Genomic DNA, 20374 nt, shown 5'->3' with positions numbered 1-20374 from the left:
CAGGGTCATGTTTAAGCCTTACATTGGATGTAGAAACTAATAAATAAACCTAAAAAATTTAATAAAAAACTTTCTTCTTAAATAGGAACTCAGAAGTCTAGGATTACCAGGAAGGATTTTATTCTTAGAACATTTTCAAATTTGTATTAGTCTTTATATTGTTAATAGCGGCATCTATGGGATGTGAATATTTAGAGAAGACTGACTTTTCCTAACATAATCTAGAATACAAGATGTGATGGAGTGGAAATACTAATGCAGTACCCAGGAGACCTTTCCACTTGATACTATTGAGCAAATCATATTCTATCTCTAGGCCTCTGTTTCCTGGACTTTATCTATAGGATAAATGTTGAAAGCATAGGATGATGAAAGAACTGTTTACCAAAGTGAAGAGATGATTTGGGGTCACATGTAGAAATCTTTTTTATTGTAGTAATTATGTATTTATTATAATAAAAATAACATAAAAACCTATGATATCATCTAAGAAAATACTAGATTTAAATAGGTGTGTTGATTTAAAGACAATTTAAAGAAAAATACTACTCAATAACTACATTGGTAGTATATAGATATAGTAGAAGATGAGAAGGTAGTATTTGAGTGATTGAGAAAATGTTTAATATTTCTAGAAATTATAAATTTCTTAATCTTATATATGATTACTTAATAATGATGTTTCTAGCTATGCAGGGATTAAGTACCAAAATGAAAAAAATATTAAGATTTTAGTTCTTTTTTTTTTTTAAGATTTTTTTTTTATTTGACAGAGCGAGACAGAGATAGCGAGAGAGAGCGGGAACAGGGAGGAGAGGAAGAAGTAGGCTCCCCACTGAGCAGGGAGCCCCACATGGGGCTCTATCCCAGGACCCTGAGATCAGGACCTGAGCTGAGCCACCCAGGTGCCCCTAAGATTTTAGTTCTTTTTTTTTTTTTTTAAAGATTTTATTTATTTATTTGACAGAGAGAAATCACAAGTAGACAAAGAGGCAGGCAGAGAGAGAGAAAGGGAAGCAGGCTCCCTGCTGAGCAGAGAGCCCGATGCAGGACTTGATCCCAGGACCCCGAGATCATGACCCAAGCCGAAGGCAGTGGCTTAACCCACTGAGCCACCCAGGTGCCCCAAGATTTTAGTTCTTAATTCAGTGTCTCCTGGTAAGGATTCTGCTGCACATTGGTATATCTTAACCTGAAGCACCTGTGCCACTAAATTTGGTCAATGAGTTTGGTATGAGTATTCATGTTTTTTGTAGTTGTCAAGCACAATGGTTGATTCTGTGGTACAGTGTAGTTTTGTAAATAAGACATGAAAGCATAGTATATTACCAAACTAGAACCAAAAAGAAATATTCGATGAACTGAGTGGGAGCTTTGACACATAATTATAGGAGCTTCCTTTGGTTACTAAATAATTGTGATCAAATGGCAACACAGTACTTGAACTGTATAATAACTGATAATTTTTTAGATATGAATTATACTGTATTATTATATTGTAGTAATGATTGGGTAATTGGGTTATAAATACTGTCAGTATTTTAGTGTTGATTTTAAGTATTGTTACGAAGCCATGTAAGTAAGGATTAATGTATAATAAAGTCCCCTTTAAAATTTTGCCCAGTACATTTCCTACAGTTGAGCTTTGTGGCCATTCAGGAGCCTTAACAGAACTGGATACCTTTGATAAGTTATTTAAGCATTCTTGAGCACTCCCTCATCCGGGGTTGACCAAAGTATTTTCATCTATTTTAAGTATACTACCTAAACCTGAGTATTTGAAAATGATTCTGCAAAGATAAAAATATGCTACTTACTGATGAAATTTCATCTTTTTCTCTGTGTTAAGTCTTGCATAGATCTTCTTTACCTACTTGTTCCCCAGCCTGCTCTTCTTCAAAGCCTAACTCAACTGTTACCGTTTTTTTTTCCCCAGCTTTCCCTACATTGACTTACTTGATGTTTCATATATTATTCCTTATATATTTATAGTACTTGCACATTGTTTTGTACTTTTACCCCTCTAGACCCTGAGGCTCATAAGCTTATTAACTTGGTTGTCACATTTCAGTTAATTAATTAATAAATTTTAAATTACACTAATAAACATAAAAACGAATGCTTGGGGATGCCTGGGTGGCTCATTCGGTTAAGCCCTTGCCTTCGGCTCATGATCCCCGGAGTCCTGGGATCGAATCCCACATCGGGCTTCCTCCTTGGCAAGAAGCCTGCTTCTCTCTTTGCCTCTGCCTGCCACTCTGCCTGCTTGTGTGCTCTCTCTCTCTTTCTCTCTCTCTGACAAATAAATAAATAAAATCTTAAAAAACAAATGGTTGCTTAACATTCCAGCAATATAGACAAATAACACTGCCCTAGACTGTTCCTGTTCCCTTCCCAGAGGTAACTAATATTTTATAGTTTAGTGTATATTCTTCAGAACACTATATTTTCATTTATATATTTAGTGTGTGTGGAGAGATATATACATATACATCAATAGACTAAGAGAGCAATTTAAGGTTTGTTTTACTTTTAAACAAATGAAACCATCCTTTTGTGTGTTTTTCTAGAACATGTTCATTAAATATTTTATCTTGGAGATCTATCTACAATAGTACAGACAGAGTTGCCTCAGCTAACTGCATTGTTTCCTGAAAGAAATGTATTGTTGTTTATTTACTGATACTTTTTCATCTTAGTACTCCAAGTAGGTTAAATAATAGATTTTATTGTATATAACCAAATTTCTTTGCTTTAGATTCTACATCCAGATTTGGAAGTAGCAGATCATGCTTTTCCCCCTCCACGAACAGCTTTATCCCACTCAAAAATGCTGGTAAGAAGTTTAATATTTAAATGTGATATTTTAAAATAGAACTGTACTGTCATCTGTAGGTTTGTTAAAGAGGCTGAGTGTAGCGAGAGTCAGATGTACAGCCTAGTAATAAATGTACCAGATTAGAAATTAGAACTCTCACTCACTGATCTTGTGACCTGCTCTCAGAGGGGCCAAAGAGCAGCACATTGACTGGAATGAGGTACAGCTAAGACTTGCCCTAAGGAGGCAAGAGTAAGTGTGGGTCATAGCCTGGAAAACTATGCCAAGTATCAAATTGAAAGGGCCAAGCAAGGATAAGGGGGAAGCTTACAAAAAATGGAAACAGATATTGTTGACAATGAGAGAGTCGAGTTTGAGGGGTAGATGAAAATAGTTCCAATTAGAAGCCGTAAGTAAGAATTAGTATATAATAAAGACCCATTTAAAGTTTTGCCCAACGCATTTCTCGGAGTTGAGTTTTGTGCCCAATCAGGAGCCTTACAGAACTGGATACCTTTGATAAGTTATTTAAGCTTCCTTGAGCATTTCCTCATCTAAGGGTTGACCAGATAAATCTGTAAGTTTCCTTTAATTTCTAAAACTATGATTTTATTAAAACCTGAATTATCAATAATGAGTCATACCTTATTAATATAGAAATAGATTTTTATAAGTTGGATAAACTTTAGAAGAATTTCATAAGCTTTAACATACAGTTTTCTGAGATTTTTTTCTATTTGTGACTTTTATATATTATATATATATGTATATGTGTATATATAAATTTTTTATATTTGATGGATATAAAAATCAAATGGCTTGGGAAAGGTGTTCTTCTCTAACTTGGTGAAGGGGGAGACTCTGACTTTTTCTGAGAGGAAATTGGATATACTAGAGACAAGTTTTCTTTGGTTCACTTGAAAAAAGAACTATTTAACAGCTTACCCTGTTCAACAGTGGGATGGGCTAGATGCCCACCACTCAGGGCTGTCATAGGTAAGACTTATGTGTAGGAAGTGCAGACAGATGGATTGAAGAATCTCTCAAGTTCTTTTCAACGTTTTGTCTTTGTGATATTTCATTTTTTTAAAGAAATTCAGTTACCTAACTTGTTTCTTCTTATATTTTCAGGATAAAGAAGTACGTGCAGTTTTTCTTAGGTTATTTGCACAACTTTTCCAAGGGTATAGATCATGCCTACAGCTTATAAGAATTCATGCAGAACCAGTAATACATTTTCACAAGGTAAGATGATACATTACCATCTTGTATGTGTCCAAAACATGGCCTCTAATTTATAAAACAACTTGGTTGTCTTTTTTCTTAGCCATGTATTTGACCTTAGTTTATCAAATGTGGTTCTTTTTTAAGTCTCTGCTTTTAGATTAGGTGATGATTTTTAATGATACTATGGAACCAACATGTTTTTCTTTAGAGTTTGTTAATTTAATTTTAAGTTGTTTTTTCTCTTCCTTTTTTATGATTTATTTAGTTATTTTGGAGAAAGTTATTAAAAGTACAAAAATTAAAATTCAACTCTAAATTGGTTTTCCTTTTCTTTTCATTTCTTTTTTTTTTTTTTTTAAGATTTATTTAGTTATTTTTGAGAGAAAGAAAAGTGCATGGGGGGCGGTACAGTGGGGCCAGAGGGAGAGAGAGAGAATCTCAAGCAGACTTCCCACCGGGTGCGGAGCCCAACTATGATCTTAACACCCTGAGAAAATGACCTGAGCTGAAAGCAAGTCAGCTGCTTAGCCACCTGGGCCTCCCATGCATGCCTAAATTGTTTTTTTTTTTTTAATTGTGTGTTAATTTTTTATTTCTTCTCCCCTCATTTATGGACAAACTCATTCTTTCTAATACATGTACTATTTCAGATATCAAAAGAGAGAGAATGTATTTTATAACAACACATTTATGCGTGAAGATATTTATTCAGGCTTTGATCTTTCTATTTTTGTTTTGACCATTCATCTATTACTAAGTGATAAATTATTCATTTCTCTTTTTCTTTCTTTACAGACAGCTTTTTTGGGGCAGCGTGGTTTGGTTGAGAATGATTTCCTCACTAAAGTTCTCAATGGAATGGCATTTGCAGGTTTTGTTTCAGAAAGAGGTCCTCCATTTAGATCCTGTGATCTCTTTGATGAGGTATAGTTTTTATCAAAGGAGTGTATATTTACAGTCAAAATTGGACTAGGGGTTAAAAGTAAAGAAGTAGTTTTTTTAAATTAAATTTAATTAGGCAACTTATAGTATATCATTAATTTCAGAAGTAGTGTTCAAGTTTACATTTAACACCCAGTGCTCAAAATCCTAAATATATTATAAATTGAATATCAAATAATCTAAGTGTTATTTATTATTATGCTTATTAGATCTTGGTATTTATAATGTGGATTTGAAAAATTAGGAAACTATAGGATGTCACAGAAGTACATAAACATCTTGAACAAATGAATTTAAATAGTTCATTAAAATCTTTTTGAAAAAGTGACAGTGATTATATAAATAAAACTCTTATTTTTGAAGGCAGTAATACAGGGATTCCTTTATCAGTTTCACAGAGAGAAAGGTCTAGGTTTAATATATAGGTATGTTATTTCAAACTGCAGTTACATTTAGTCTGTTAGTATCATAGAGCCATAGTTTGGCTTAGTGGCATTCTTTTTTTAAAATTGTATTTTATTAAATTCAATTAATTAACACAATGTATTATTAATTTCAGAGGTAGAGTTCAGTTATGCATCAGTTGCATGTACCAACCAGTGCTCAGTACATCACGTGCCCTCCTTAATGTCTTATCACCCAGTTATCCCTTTCTATCACCCACCTCTCCTCCAGTAATCCTGTTTGTTTCCTGTAGTTAAGAGTCTTTCATGGTTTGTCTCCCTCTCTGATTTTGTCTTATTTCCTTTTCTCCTTTACATTCCATGAACCTCGCTCAGTGGCATTCATACTAATCAATAATCAACATTTGCCTGTATCCCTTAGGAGATCTTAAATGTATGGGAGGCAGATTTTGTTTCTGTCTTCAAGGAATTGGCCATATAAAGGGAAAATTTAGGACAAATGTCACTCCAAATAAGGATACTATTTTGTGTTAGTTGTGATTTATTTTAACACATCTTTCCATTTATCATTTAACTGCATTTATAGCAGCGCATTCTGGTGGGTAGAACAATGAATATTATTCCCATTGCAGTTTCTGAAAGGGTACTGTATTGGAACCAATAAATGTGAAAGTTCTGTAAAGTGTGTAAAAAGAAAACACTCTTAGCACCCAAGATAGTAAAGAATAGTAATAGTGATTATGTTTTCCTGCAGGTGGTTTTATTTTGGTTTTTGTTTGTTTGTTTTTATTTATTTGACAGAGAGAGAGACAGCAGGAGAGGAAACACAAACAGGGAGAGTGGGAGTGGGAGACGCAGGCTTCCTTTTGAACAGGGAATCCAATGTGGGGCTAGATCTCAGGATCCCAAGAATCATGAGCTGACCCAAAAAGGCAGATGCTTAACCAACTGAGTGACCCAGGCACTTCTAGGTGGTTTTTATTTTGTATAGAGAAGACAGGAATCAAGGTCTTAAAGATCCTTAGTTCAGAGAAGGATCTTTTTTCTGCAAAGATTGTTAAGTAATTACAGATAAGAATGAAAGAATGGGCACACGCTATAGTTCTGAGTATGGAGACCTGCACCAAAAACTTTAGTTAATAACACCAAGCATATGAAAATGTAGGAGAGATTGCCCCATGGTAAGCAGTTCTTTCTGTTCAATTACTAATCACTGATTCCCTAGTACCAACATTTAATATGATTGATCACTATCTGATGTTAGTATATGTCAGCTTTTATATCCTGAACTAAGTAATTGATACGTAATGTTTTATGGAGTTATATGAGATGCTCTCCAAGGACCTTTCTAGCTCTCACATTTTATTAGTCTCTGAAGTGTTCTGAAAAGTAAAATTGGTTTATATATCCCCCATTTTTCCTATCTGAATTCTCTTAGTAACTCCTTCTGGCAGCTTCATCACAACTATTAAGTCAGAGTGATTGCTTACAGTAAACTTGCTTGCCATAATCTCTGACTGTTTTTGTAAATCCTTCCCTTGCTTGGAGTGTTGTCCCTCTACCTTTCAGGCTAACCATGGCTTCCTATTTTTCATGCTCTGCTCTTACCTCACCATTTCCTCCAAACTTTCCCAGAGTAAATGACTCTGAAAGCCACTTGGTCTGTATAAAGCTTTATGTTAGGTCTCTAGCTTTAGGTGGCAACGTATCATTTATTATCTACATTTATGTATATAAGATACACATATAACCTCTTGATTGGAAATGACGATAAGGCAAGAGCTAAGTTCTACTAAGTCTCCCCTTAGCATTCATCCAGTTCTGTTTTCTGCCTACAGTTATGATTTTTGGTGTCTATTTGATGTTACTTAAAAGCCAGTGGTTATATGTCTATTTGAGTCAAAAGGCCTAAAAGCAATGAGATGCCAGACCTAAGTAATTTCTCATGGGTCATTTAATTTGCCTGAAATACATTTTTAAAAAAATTTTTTTAAAGATTTTATTTATTTATTTGTCAGGGATAGAGGAAGAGAGCGAGCGAGCGAGTGAGCACAGGCAGAGAGGCCTAGAGAGGCAGAGGGAGAAGCAGGCTCCCTGCTGAGCAAGGAGCCTGATGTGGGACTCGATCCCAGGACGCTGGGATCATGACCCGAGCCGAAGGCAGCCGCTTAACCAACTGAGCCACCCAGGCATCCCCTGAAATACATTTTTAAAGAAAAATAGCATTTGCTCTTGGGGAAGGGATCCTTGTTTTCATCTAATTTAGGGCGGCCTACCATACTGAAGATTTAAGAGCCTTTAAGAGGCAGCCTGCATTGTGTGTTGTCTTGTCCCCACACTCCCATCACGTAGGCCTGTTAGAAGGAAAGATATATTTGCCTTTGTTTGACAGTCTCTGATTCCTAGCCTAGAATAGGTGAAGTCAGAGTTTTATATGTTTGTCTGCTCCAGTGAATCTGTTTCTAGAAGGAAAATTCCTATATTATACCCTTTATAAAAAAAAAAAAATCCATCTTTTACTCTTCTTTCCCATACTCATTTTTTTCTGGTCATTATTCTTATCTCTGCTTGAAATGGATACACTCACACAGTTCTTCCAGTAAATTAGTTTAGTAGGGAAATGAATTAGAGTTATATAATTTGAGAACTGGAAGGAGGCCAAGGGTCATTTTGTTTTTCCATCTGATTGTAGAGATGAAGAGACTGAAGCTCAGTAGTTTTAGTGACTTGTTCCAAATCACAGTGTCAACAGAGCTAGGACTAAAGTCTGAGTCACCTGAACATTTAGTTTTGTGAGTTAGGGAAATGTTTGGAGACTTTCTCATCATCTGAAATTCTCCGAGTGAGAGAATTCTGAAAGGCCTCCGAATGAGGCCTTTCAAATGAGAAGTTCTCTCTCAGCTTCAGAAATGACTTTTTCTAAGAAGAAATAGGGCCCCAAATCATCAAGGATAGACCACCAGACCATCCAAGGATTCAACTGATTCTGTAACTCTAGAATAGAGATGAAACCCAGTAAAAATGTAAAATACTTTGTTTTAATAATAGCATATATTTTAGATGCTTTTTGAGTTGCAAATTGTAAGAAATTATCACATAGTTTTCTCATTTAGCATATTTTGGAGTTGATGTTTTGCCATTTCATTCTTTTTCCAAGTTGGTAGCTTTTGAAGTAGAGCGAATTAAAGTTGAAGAAAATAACCCATTGAAGATAATAAAGCATGTCAGAGAACTTGCCGAGCAACTATTCAAAAATGTAAGTAAGTATATTTTAGACAGTCATTAATTTTGTTTTATTTTACTTTTGAAAAGATTTATTTATTTGAAAGAGAAAGAAAGCAGTGTGTGCGCAAGTTAGGGGAGAGACAGAGGGAGAGAATCTTTCAAGCAGATACCCCGATAAGCAGATTCCCCTACTGGGCGCCCAGTCCCAGGACCCATGGGATCATGAACTGAGCTGAAATCAGGAGCCAAATCCTTAACCAGCTGAGGTACCCAAGCACCGCAGACAGTCATTAATTTTAAAAGTATGTAATTATTATGTTTGAAAAACTAAGAAGTTTCATCATTCTAGTAAGGATCTTTTTATCTGACTTAAAACCTTTCGGATTATAAATTACAAGATATTACAGTTGGTACTGTGCATCAAAACAGAACTCATTTTTCAGAGTGATTTTCCTGTCAATCACTTATGTTATGAAAACATCTTAGTCACAGTTTTCCAGTTTGTTTTGTGCCCTCGTTGTGATTTTCATTTAGGATCCTGTGTTCCTAAGCGCATACTGTTCATTTTTAAGACATAAAGATTAGACTCACTGGAGACCAGAACTAGAACTGACCAATGTGTCCACTTCAGTATGGTGCAGTGACTGTCAGCTGAATCAGGAAAATTGTTTGAGTTTGTATTGTTTTGAGCAGACGGGGTAAAAAGCTGAAAGAAAGAGAGCAGATTGTGAAGTGACCACAGAGATTCAAGGGTGGAAATATTCCGTATATAGAAGAAATGCAATAAGTTATAAAGATTGGGATGTGATAAAGTATGAAGTAATCTTTTAGATGCCAAGACAGAAGAGAGCCTAAGGTGACGGGGAGATTACATGCATGTAGAAAAATGGATTTTGGCGAATGATTACTAGTCATACTTCTACCTGGAAGCTTTTCAGAGTTGAAACTCCTACTGAGAAAAGGAAAGTAAATAGAAAGTATGATCTTCCAGAGAAAAGTTGAGGGAAGGTGCATTTTTCAGGAAATATATTTAAGAAAGATTCAGGGTCAGTATCACTGTGACGGTTTATCTTAATTATTTGAATAGATAGACCTTTTTGGACATTGGGTCATAAGTCAGTGCTTTGTCACATCCATTTGAAATCTGAGACCCAGTAAGATAAAAACAGGAATGCTACATTGTGTTTGTTTCATGTTATTCAACTATTTATGAATTTTATTTCTGAAGTTTTAAAAAAATTTATCCCTTTGACTAATACCCTACACTTCACGTATAACTGTGTCCAGTATAATCTATTTCTTGATTAGCATGCTAACACTAAAACAAAAAGAGTTCTGTCAGAAGGAAAATGTGTGTTCTGTGGTGGTTTATGATGACTGTGTAGAACTAATGGAGAGCATGACCACATGAGAAATTTCTGTTGACATATTGTAATAGTAATAATAAATATTGAGTGTTTAGCACAATGTACCAGGCAGAGGATTAAGCACTTTACAGGCATCATCTGTAATCTTCACAACCACAGTGTTAAGATAGGTGTCGTTATCCTGTTTTACTGAGGATAGTTGGCTCAGGATCATATGCCTATGAAGTGACTAAATCCAGATTTTATTTATTTTTTTTATTTATTTATTTTTTTAAAAGATTTTATTTATTTATTTGACAGAGAGAGATCACAAGTAGGCAGAGAGGCAGGCAGAGAGAGAGAGGAGGAAGCAGGCTCCCCGCTGAGCAGAGAACCCGATGCGGGACTCGATCCCAGGACCCTGAGATCATGACCTGAGCCGAAGGCAGCGGCTTAACCCACTGAGCCACCCAGGCACCCCTAAATCCAGATTTTAAATTCAGAAACTTTCATCTATCCAATTCCTAAGCCTATTTTCTTTCCCTCCATTAGGCTGGCTCATCTCCAACTGGAAAAATAGTGATATTTCCAATGACTGACTTTTATACTTTGTTCTTTATAAAGCACTTTAACGTACTTTCTCATTTGATCTTCTAAATGACCCTGTGAGATAAACAGGGCAGATATTGATATGTGAGGAAACTGAAGGTAGAAATTTTTTTTCTTGCCCACTGGGAGTGATTTACTGATGGATTTTTTTTTTTTAAGTAGCAAAACATCAAATAGGAATTAGTGTTTGAGATTTTGGGACTGAGCCCTTGAATAACTGAATGTTTATTCTTAAATCTTTATAGGACTATTCCAAAACCATAAAATTTTATAGCCATAAGTGACCAGAGCTGTGGTTCTCACACAGGTTTCTCTCTGTTACATCACAGAGTACATAGTGTATGTAAGGAGGTATGCCAAGCCACTTTGATGCAAAAATAATTTCCTTTCTTGCCATCCTAGAACTTAAGTTTTTTTTTTTTTTTTTAAGATTTTATTTATTTATTTGACAGAGAGAGAAAGATCACAAGTAGGCGGAGAGTCAGGCAGAGAGAGAAGGGGAAGCAGGCTCCCCGCCGAGCAGAGAGCCCGATGCGGGGCTCGATCCCAGGACACTGGGACCATGACCTGAGCCGAAGGCAGTGGCTTAATCCACTGAGCCACCCAGGCGCCCCTAGAACTTAAGTTTTATGATAGTTTACACTACATACTCCACGCTATACTACATTACATAGCTTATACTAAGCTGACACAAAACTAAAAACTGCAATAAAATAAGTAATAATTATACATTTTTTTTCTCATTAAATAGACACTTAATTATATCCACTGGTGATAAAATCCCAGAGCTACTGTTAGGCACATAAATACAGACCCTGCTAAATATTTAATGTTATTAAGCTTGTGCGATCCCAATGTGGTTTGAGGCCAGTGACCTTAGTGTCTATCTTCCTGTTTGCTTGGGTGACAGCCCCGTCTTGCTGCGCATGCAATGACACCATTTCTGTCCTCATATCCAGAAGCTTCCTTTCATTCAACAAATACAATTCTTCCCCTGTGTAGATTGAATTCTATTTTGCTATCTGTTTGGACTTTGATTACTTCATTCATTTCTTGTTTTAACTGTTGTAGTTCAAGGTTTATTTTCTCTTTTTCTGCTCTGAGGGCTGAAAATTCACTTTTCTCCAAAATAATATCATTTTTCACATTAGCAGTCTAAGGCCTTCTTTGCTGGACAGCCATCTCCTGCTGCATCTTGATTACCATATCCTTGTAGACAATATCCATGCTGATGTCCCTGATCTTGACCAACACACAGATGGTGATTTCTGCTTACTGGGTTGTGAACCCATTTTCTTCGAGTAAATGTACTAAGGTATGGGTCTTAAAGTAGAGCTTCTTGTGTTCTCCACAAGAGGTGAAATCTCTCCTTTTGTGCTCCAGCTGCAGGCTCCCAACGGAAAGGCTTAGTTCTTTTCTGGAGGAAGCAAGGGCAGCCACTTGGCTGTGGCACAGGTGGAGGGTGCCTGTGGCCAAGTCATCTCCCTGCAGGCCCTAGCAGCCTGCCTGGATTTGGAGGGAAGTGTTGGAGGGTCCTGGGCACTAGCAGTCCTGGTGGGCAGGGGGCTGGCACAGGAAAGGCACAAGCAGCTAAAAATGATACTTTCTTAAAGGTAAATGTAAAACATGAACCACACCTATCCTTTAAAAATAAAGTTCTTTCTATCTATCTATCTATCTATCTATCTATCTATCTATCTATCTTTTGACAGAGAAGGGTCACAAGTAGGCAGAGAGAAAGGAGGAAGCAGACCCCACTGAGCAGAGAACCCGATGCGGGGCTCGATCCCAGGACTCTGGGATCATTCACTGAGCTGAAGGCAGAGGCTTAACACACAGAGCTACCCAGGCGCCCCTAAAAACAGTGCTTTTAAAGTGATCACCGTGAGAGACTGTATTACTAGGTAGGAGACCTAAATCTCTCTTCAAATGTACTCCACATTTTTTAACCCTTATTGGGCTTTTATCCCTCAGTCTAATTCTATTCCATTTAATTTGATCAATTCCATTCTTTCAGTATGTATTTATTAGGTGTCTACTAGTGCGAAACAGTTTCTAGGTATATGATTCCCCTAATATCCTCCAAAAGAGGATACATGTACATGATGAGTGAGAATTTCAGAATATCCCCATGGATTGTCATCAGACTTTTTGAGATTCCTTCTAGTTGTAAGATTATAAACTCCACATGGTCCCGACATTTCTGAAGTAAATACATTACAAAGTTAAAAAGCAGAGCATCATGGTAAAGTTACTTTCTTGGGGCATGCGGGAAGTCTAGGGGAGGGAGGGAGGATGTCTCAATGCAAGAAAAATGATCCAAATGATTCTTTTTTTTTTTTTTTTTAAGATTTTATTTATTTATTTAACAGACAGAGATCACAGGCAGGCAGAGAGAGAGAGAGAGAGAGAGAGGAGGAAGAAGCAGGCTCCCTGCTGAGCAGAGAGCCTTATGTGGGACTCGATCCCAGGCTCCTGGGATCATGACCTGAGCCGAAGGCAGTGGCTTTAACCCACTGAGCCACCCAGGCGCCCCCAAATGATTCTATTTTTAACTAGTAAGTTTTTTTTTTTTTTTATCACATTCTAAAATTCCCTAATGGTAGGCAAGAACCAACCATGTAATTTGACTGTTTCCTTATTATTGGGTTAGAATTGAGACCTGGTGATTCCACTTAGATGTTTGTAAATACTGTGTTACAGTGAAGTCTGGTATGGTACCTAGTCTCTCTGCTTCACTTATCTTTGAAGTACTCAAAAATGAACCTTTAATTTCTCAGTTTCTTCTCACCACTCCTTTATATTGCTTTTTAGTGAGTCAGAATGTGAGGAAACATGAGTAGGATGAATTATAACTGGGTTTAGGTGCTCTTTTAACTTTCTGGAGCTTCCTAAACAACTAAGGAAAGAACTTGGTGACGTAAGTAGAGGAGGGGAATGGTAAGGGGATATGAAGGAGAAGGAAGGGAATAACTCCATTTGAGACAAATTGTGTTCAGTGTTGGTAAGGTTTATACCATGAGGATTATCAGTCATTCATTATACAGCTTTTCTTTTCATTCTCAGTTAATAATACTGGGTCTGAGTCCGCTCACTTTGGCTTTCAGAATCTTTATGTCTTTGTGACAGCACGTTTATTTACTTAGTGGCTTTGTTTCTATGATTCTCATACACATTTATAAAGAACCACTAACTACACACAAAATGATATGTTAAGATAGGACAAGATAAGAGCTTTATACAACCTTCATTCCAAGGCATCAAGAAATCAGTTGGACATGTGTTTTGCTATTTTACGTGGTACAGTTTTTCTAATTTGTTTTGTATATGCAGTAGTATGTAAATATTTGCTAGACTGTGTAATTTGTCTGACAGCTTTCTTAAAAGTCTAAGGAAAAATGAGAAGACTTGGCCTTTCTTATAAATTAATGTGAAATTTCTATGTATGCCTAAGAATATTTCATTGCCCAGGATTACAGTGAGTAGATGTTAAAATCCTAATGGGATTTAAAGCCCACATACAGGAATAGCCTTTGTAAATCATATACAGTCTATACCCTTTACATTTCTGCATAAAGTTAATTTCACTACCAGGCAAATTTAATCTACACTGATATCTGTACTCTTTGCCAACTGTGAATTAAAGGATTTCATTGTTGTTATAGGAAGAAAGTAAAATATTGTGATCATCTTTAGTCTTAATCAAACCATAAACAACTTACTTAGATTATTGTGATGAAATGAAGCCCCTAACCCAAGCATAAAAGTCACACCTTCTTCCCCTATCTTACCTGATTTATTTGTTCATTTTTAGGTCAGGTTTACTGTGATACAATTTACGTATAGTAAGATTAACCTTTTTTAAATGTACTCTAGATTTTGACGAATGAAGCTATACAACAATCACCACTGCAATAAGGACATAGAACATTTTTGTCACCCTCCCCCACAGTTCCTTAATTTGTTATAATCACTTCCTGCTGCCCCCTCAAACTCTTAGTAACTGATCTGTTTTCTGTCTCTGAAGTTTTTGCCTTTTCTGTAATGTCAGTATTTAGCTTTTGAGTTTGGTTTCTTTCACTTAGTATAATGCATTCCAGATTCTCCTGTGTTGCTGCATGTATCAGTTGTTTATTCCTTTTCGTTGTTAAGTTGTTTTCCATTATATGGATGTATCAAGCTTGTATTTATCTTTTAACTAACTGAAGGGCAATTTTGGCCATTATGAACAAAACCACTGGTTTTGCACTGGTTTTTGTGTGAACATAAATTTTCATTTCTTTTGGATAAATACTCAGAAGTTAAGATGCTGGGATATATGGTAACAAAATACTAACTTTATAAGAAACGGCTGGACTGTTTTCCCAAATATCTATACCATTTTGCATTCCTACCAGCCACATATATGAGTTCCATTTGTCCTACATCTTTTTTTTTTTTTTAAAGATTTTATTTATTTATTTGACAGACAGAGATCACAAGCAGGCAGAGAGGCAGGAAGAGAGAGGTGGGGAGGCAGGCTCCTCGCTGAGCAGAAAGCCCGATGTGGGGCTCGATCCCAGGACCTGGGATCATGACCTGAACCGAAGGCAGAGAGGCTTTAACCCACTGAGCCATCCAGGCGCCCCTGTCCTACATCTTTAACAACGTTTGGTATCCTCAGTTGTTTTTTTGTTTTGTTTTGTTTTAAGCTATTCTCATAGGTGTGTGGTGGTATCTTATGGTTTTAATTTGCATGTCAGCAGGTGAGTGAAAGTATAGGTCTCCTACCTAGTCACTACATGCTCCCTTGGAACTTGTGAAAGGAGTACTTGTCTTAGAATATAAAGCCTCTATCTTGAATCATAAATTAGAGCAATGATTCTCAACAGGGGCAAACCCTCCTCTCTAGAAATTTGGCAATGTCTGGAGACATTTCTGTTTGTCAGCTGGATAGGGTGTGCTCTTGGCATCTAGTACGTGGAAGCCAGGGTTGCTTCTAAACATTTTACGATATACAAGACACCCACTTCCCCCCCCACCCACCCACCTACCCAAATCTTGAATTATCTAAGTCAAAATGTTAATAGTGCCATGGTACAGAAACCCTGGTTTAGGACAACCAGCCCATTCGATATTAAAGTTATACACCAAATTTATTTGCATTAAGGATGCAACTTTAATGCAGTTGGGTGATCACTGAAAGTCCTGAGGATGAAAATTGAGAATGTTTCCTTCCATCAATATTGTATTCACAGCTGGGCAACCTTAAAAATTACAGTTACGTTTTGTCAATGTTTAATGACTTAGTCTAGTGATAGTATTGGTTTCAGCAGTATTTGTAAAGATTTGTATAACTTGCTATCCCATACAGCTCTATGAGTAATTTATACACATTAAATAATTACTAAATAACCTAAATTACTTTGGGAAATTTCGTAGCTGCAAACAAGGTCTCATTGATTTGTCATTGACTGCTGAGACCAACATACAGTAAGAAATTTTTTTCCCCAGTGTTGCCCACTTTGGATTTCCAGAAGGGTTTGGGGCTTTTGTTTTATTTTGTTTGCTTTGCTTTTATTTCAAGTGCATTCTCAGCCTTGTTTTCCATAAGCCCTAGGCATATTCTCATTTGGCTTGCCAAAAAAAAAAGAAAAGAAAATTCCACGTTTCCAGACCAGATGGTACGTGTGTCATTTTTTCAAGTCTGAGAAATTCACTGTACTTCCCAGTACTGTCATATATTCTCAAAGCAGATGACAGAGCCCATTTCTTGAAAATCATTGTCTAATTTTAAAATTCCCTCCAAACAATAGTGTGTTTTGCTGGCTTTTTTAGGGCAGTTTATCTTGGTTGCCTTGGACAAAATTGTTACCATGCTCACCTAAGTGTTTAGCTGCCTGAATTCTTGGTTAGTAATTTATAATTGCATTTCTCTGCAGTCAAAGATGAAAATTTGGCAGCTTCTTTATTCTATTGAAAATAATGAATTTCCTTGTTTCCACAAGGATGTTCAACAACAAAATTGGGCTGTGGTTTTTAATGAGCTCAGTGATATTCAATGGACTTGCCCAAATGCAGTTGAAATTCCAAGTAAGAGCAGATGTTTCTAAGAATATGCAGAGTTCACTGAGCCTTAAACTTCTTCTCATTTCTTGTCTTTTCAAAAGTCCTTATGTGACCAAGTTTGGTGTAAGGTAGCAAATATATTTCTTTATATTTACCACACTGCCCGTTAGAGGGCAGCAGTATACAGACACAGTGGCCAGAAAACTCAATACTTGTATTTCAAGGGCATGAGCGCTTTTTGCATCTTCTAAACACAGTTGAATATAATTCAGTAACTTTATCCCATAATCTGAATTTTTATGAGGAATATCTATCTATACAGCTCTAGGATAGCTTCATCTTTGAACTTTGTTTTAAAATGATTAAAAAATGCTTTTTAGTCTTAATTGTGTATAGATTTGGTTTGTAATATTTCAAATTGCTTATGAGAAGAAAAACACTATTAATGACTAATAGCAATATCTTTTCTTTAATAAGTGATTTCTGTTTTAAGCCTTACTATAGTTATTATTGTTGTTGAAATGTAAGTAGCTGGTGATATAATGGAATTCTCAGAGTACGATATGGTTTAAGTTTTAGAGAGGCATGGTGTGATACCATAGTATGTGCAGTGAATAAATATTTTTTCAAATGAATATACTCTAAATTTTTAGAAAATAGCTTTCATATTTATTCTGGGGGAGTTTGTGTATGTGAGTGTTCTGAAAGCCTTCCTATAATAACTCATTTTGTCCTCACAAGAACCTTATGAAGTAGGTACTATAGTATTATCTAGATTACAGATGAGGAAACTAAAACACAAGTGGTGAGTGAGTTGACATAGCACCAGGTCACATGACCAGGAAGTGGCAAAGCTGGAATTTGACACAGAGGTCTGACATCAGAGACCAGGCACTAAAAATACTTCATTGTACTACTGTCTCATTGACTTGTCTAATCCTTCCCTCTGAATTGTAGTGCCACCTGTCTCACATTCTTACAGAGTCCTGTTTTGGGGCTCTTTACTCCATTAGTCTTTTTAATCCTTTACCAATATCAAATGCCATACTATATTAATTATTACAGGTTTATATAAGTTTTGATTTCTGGGAAGTTTGACTTTTCCACTTACTCTTCTTTGGAATTATCTTGACAATTTTGGTATCTTTAGTCTTCCTTATAAAGCTTAGGATGGACTTAACCACACTGCAGGATTTTAACTAGAAATAATATGTATATCCTTATTTTTCTAGATGACCTTAAGTCATTCTTGGAACAAGATAGAAGAATATACAGTAAGAGAGATAGCTAAAATAGAGTTAGAAAAGATACTAGCATCACTATGATTCATTTTCTATTTTTTTTCCAAGTTTTAAAATTTGTTACAGTGAATATTATTTACATCATAGAAAATAAGTTTGAGGTTTTCGTTTTTATTATAAAGAAAATAAATGTGAATAGAAGCAGAAGTAATAAGAATGTACTTTAAATGATCCTGATTCAGACCTCAAAATCCACATGAATTACCTTTCCAGCCTGAAAAAAAAACACCTGTGAGTTTTAGAAAATTGATATTTGTGACTTTGAGATGGTATCTTAGACATTGTGCCTAAAGAACAGGGAAAAACAAACATACTACTTTTGAAAGGACAGTTTCAGAAACTACAGACAAGTGTGTTAATGTTAATCCAGGCATAATTTTAGAACACTTTTTCAGCATATAGTTTAGAAAGTGGTGATCATGAAGACTTGGAGAGAAATTTATTTATTTATTTTCCCCTGCCTTTGCTAAAGATGAAAAGGGAACATACAAAGTAATGAAGGATACTTTGGCAAGAACAAGTTTTATATCTGACTTCACCCTCTCAGGAACCTTGTAAGAGAAGCATAAGTATATCCTTTAGGCAAAGTTTTTTACCCAGTATCTCATAATGAGTAGAACAAAAACTTGAAACCAGGCTTTTTTTTACATTTAAAAGAGTATTAGTTCCATTGTGTTGTTGAGATATGCTACCTATATCATCTGCCATGACCCAACTGTTTCTTTATCAGGGTCTGGGCCAAATAACCATAAAGAATTGTGGGGACCAGCTCTAGTAGAGGATGATGATGTCCATTTTAACTGTCTGAAGAGCATATGCAGTAGTATTGAGCTTAGTCTACAACATGAATAACAGGTTCAGAGGCAAAAGGGCATTTTCTGGTTGCAAAAGGTAATGGTGGTAAAAATGTCTTCTCTGTAGAACATCATTGAAAAATGGATTCCATTCTGCCTGTAGTATTTGAAATATAATCCTGCTTAACTAGGTGACTAGATAAAAATTTAGCACAGCCTTCAAAGCCTTCACAGCCTTAAGGGTCTGTGAAAATACTAACTGACACATTTCATTCAATTACTGCAAGCCTAACATGTGTCCAACATTGTGTCCCACTCATTAGGAAAGAGTAGGAAGTAGTTTAGACTACCTGCTGTGTGCCAGGCAGTTTCTGGATGCAACAGGAATACAGCAGAGGACAAAAATATTTTTTTGATTGGCTGAAATGTTGGCCTTCATGTAGTTTCATTTTAGTAAGAGAAAGGTAGACAATAAACAAGTTAAATAAAATTTATTGTATGTGAAAAGGTGGTAAGTGTTAAGGAGAAAAGTATAAGAGTAATAGGGAGTGTGTTAGGGAGTATAATTTTAGACAGGGTGGCCAAGAAAGGTGGCACTTGAACAAAGAAATGCAGGAAGGGATAGAGGATGCTGTTCAAATTGTAGGGGGATAGGCAGAAGGAACAGTTAAGTGCAAAGGCCTTGAGGTAAGAACAAGAAGGCCTCTGTGGCTAGAGCAGAATGAAGGAAACAGTAACAGGACACAGTCCTATAGGAAAGCCAGATCTTGTAAATTATTTTAGGAATGTTGGATTTTACTCAGTGAGATGAAGAGCCATTTGAATGAGCAGATTAGCTGTTGGGTGATGGTTTGACATTCTCTGTGCAGTGTTAATAAAGTAAGGGAGGGAGTGAGGGCGTAAGCAGAGAGACAGTCAGGAGACTGTTCTTCTGTGGTAATATAGAGATGTTGGCTTGAACCACAGTGTTGATGAAAAGTGGTCAGATTATGGACATGTTTGAAAGGCAAAGTCCAAAAGGTTTGTAGAAGAATGGATAATAGGATGTTAGAGAAAGGCATTAAAGATGACTCCATGCTTTTCACCTGAGTAGAAAAATAAATACGGCATTTACTAAAGTGGGGAGGACTGTAGAAAGCAGAATTGGAAGAAGTGAAGAGTAAGTGTTCCATTTTGGACGTATATTTAAGATAGTACTTTAAATCCAAATGGAAATCCTGTATGTGGACAGTTGAATGTATAGGTATGGCATTTAGAAGAAAGCTCAGTGGGGGATAATAATTTATGAATCATTGGTGTTTTTATGGCTTAAATATTGAGAATGAAAGCTGTCACCAAGGAAATAAGTATAAATAAAAAGGAGACCCAAACTCTGAGCCCTGGGGTTTTCATATAATTGCGAGATTAGGAAGATGAAAAGTAGACAAAGATGTAGCAAGAAGACCTAGAAACCTAATAAAGAGAGCCTTCATGGAAGATGAGTAAGAGTGATCAGCTGTATCAGATGCTGCTGATAGATCACATACGAAGTAAGATTGTGGTACTCTCCTTTATAGCATTTATCTGAGTTCTGTGTAATCATTCATCTAATTTCAGTCTGTGAGCTCTCTGAGCTCCCACTCTGCCTGGCAATCTGCCATTGTTTTTTTAACTTTTGACT

The 20374-nt window shown here is 36.2% G+C and overlaps 1 protein-coding gene and 1 pseudogene across 2 annotated transcripts in view; one reads left to right on the top strand and one right to left on the bottom strand.

Annotated features, from left to right (window-relative positions):
• The window catches only part of SBF2 (SET binding factor 2), a 476395-nt gene that overhangs the window by 269636 nt on the left and 186385 nt on the right, over positions 1–20374 (top strand). For both annotated transcript variants that reach the window (XM_032358786.1, XM_032358787.1), the window contains exons 10-13: positions 2759–2836; positions 3950–4063; positions 4841–4969; positions 8549–8647. In XM_032358786.1, the coding sequence (XP_032214677.1) occupies positions 2759–2836; positions 3950–4063; positions 4841–4969; positions 8549–8647 (420 nt within the window). The remainder of the gene's footprint in view (positions 1–2758; positions 2837–3949; positions 4064–4840; positions 4970–8548; positions 8648–20374) is intronic.
• LOC116598659 lies at positions 11315–20296 on the bottom strand (annotated as a pseudogene).

This window comes from Mustela erminea, chromosome 9 (assembly GCF_009829155.1).
Source record: "Mustela erminea isolate mMusErm1 chromosome 9, mMusErm1.Pri, whole genome shotgun sequence".
NCBI classification, from domain to species: domain Eukaryota; kingdom Metazoa; phylum Chordata; class Mammalia; order Carnivora; family Mustelidae; genus Mustela; species Mustela erminea.
Note: the sequence above shows the minus strand (reverse complement) of the source record. Positions and strands in the feature narration are given on the sequence as shown.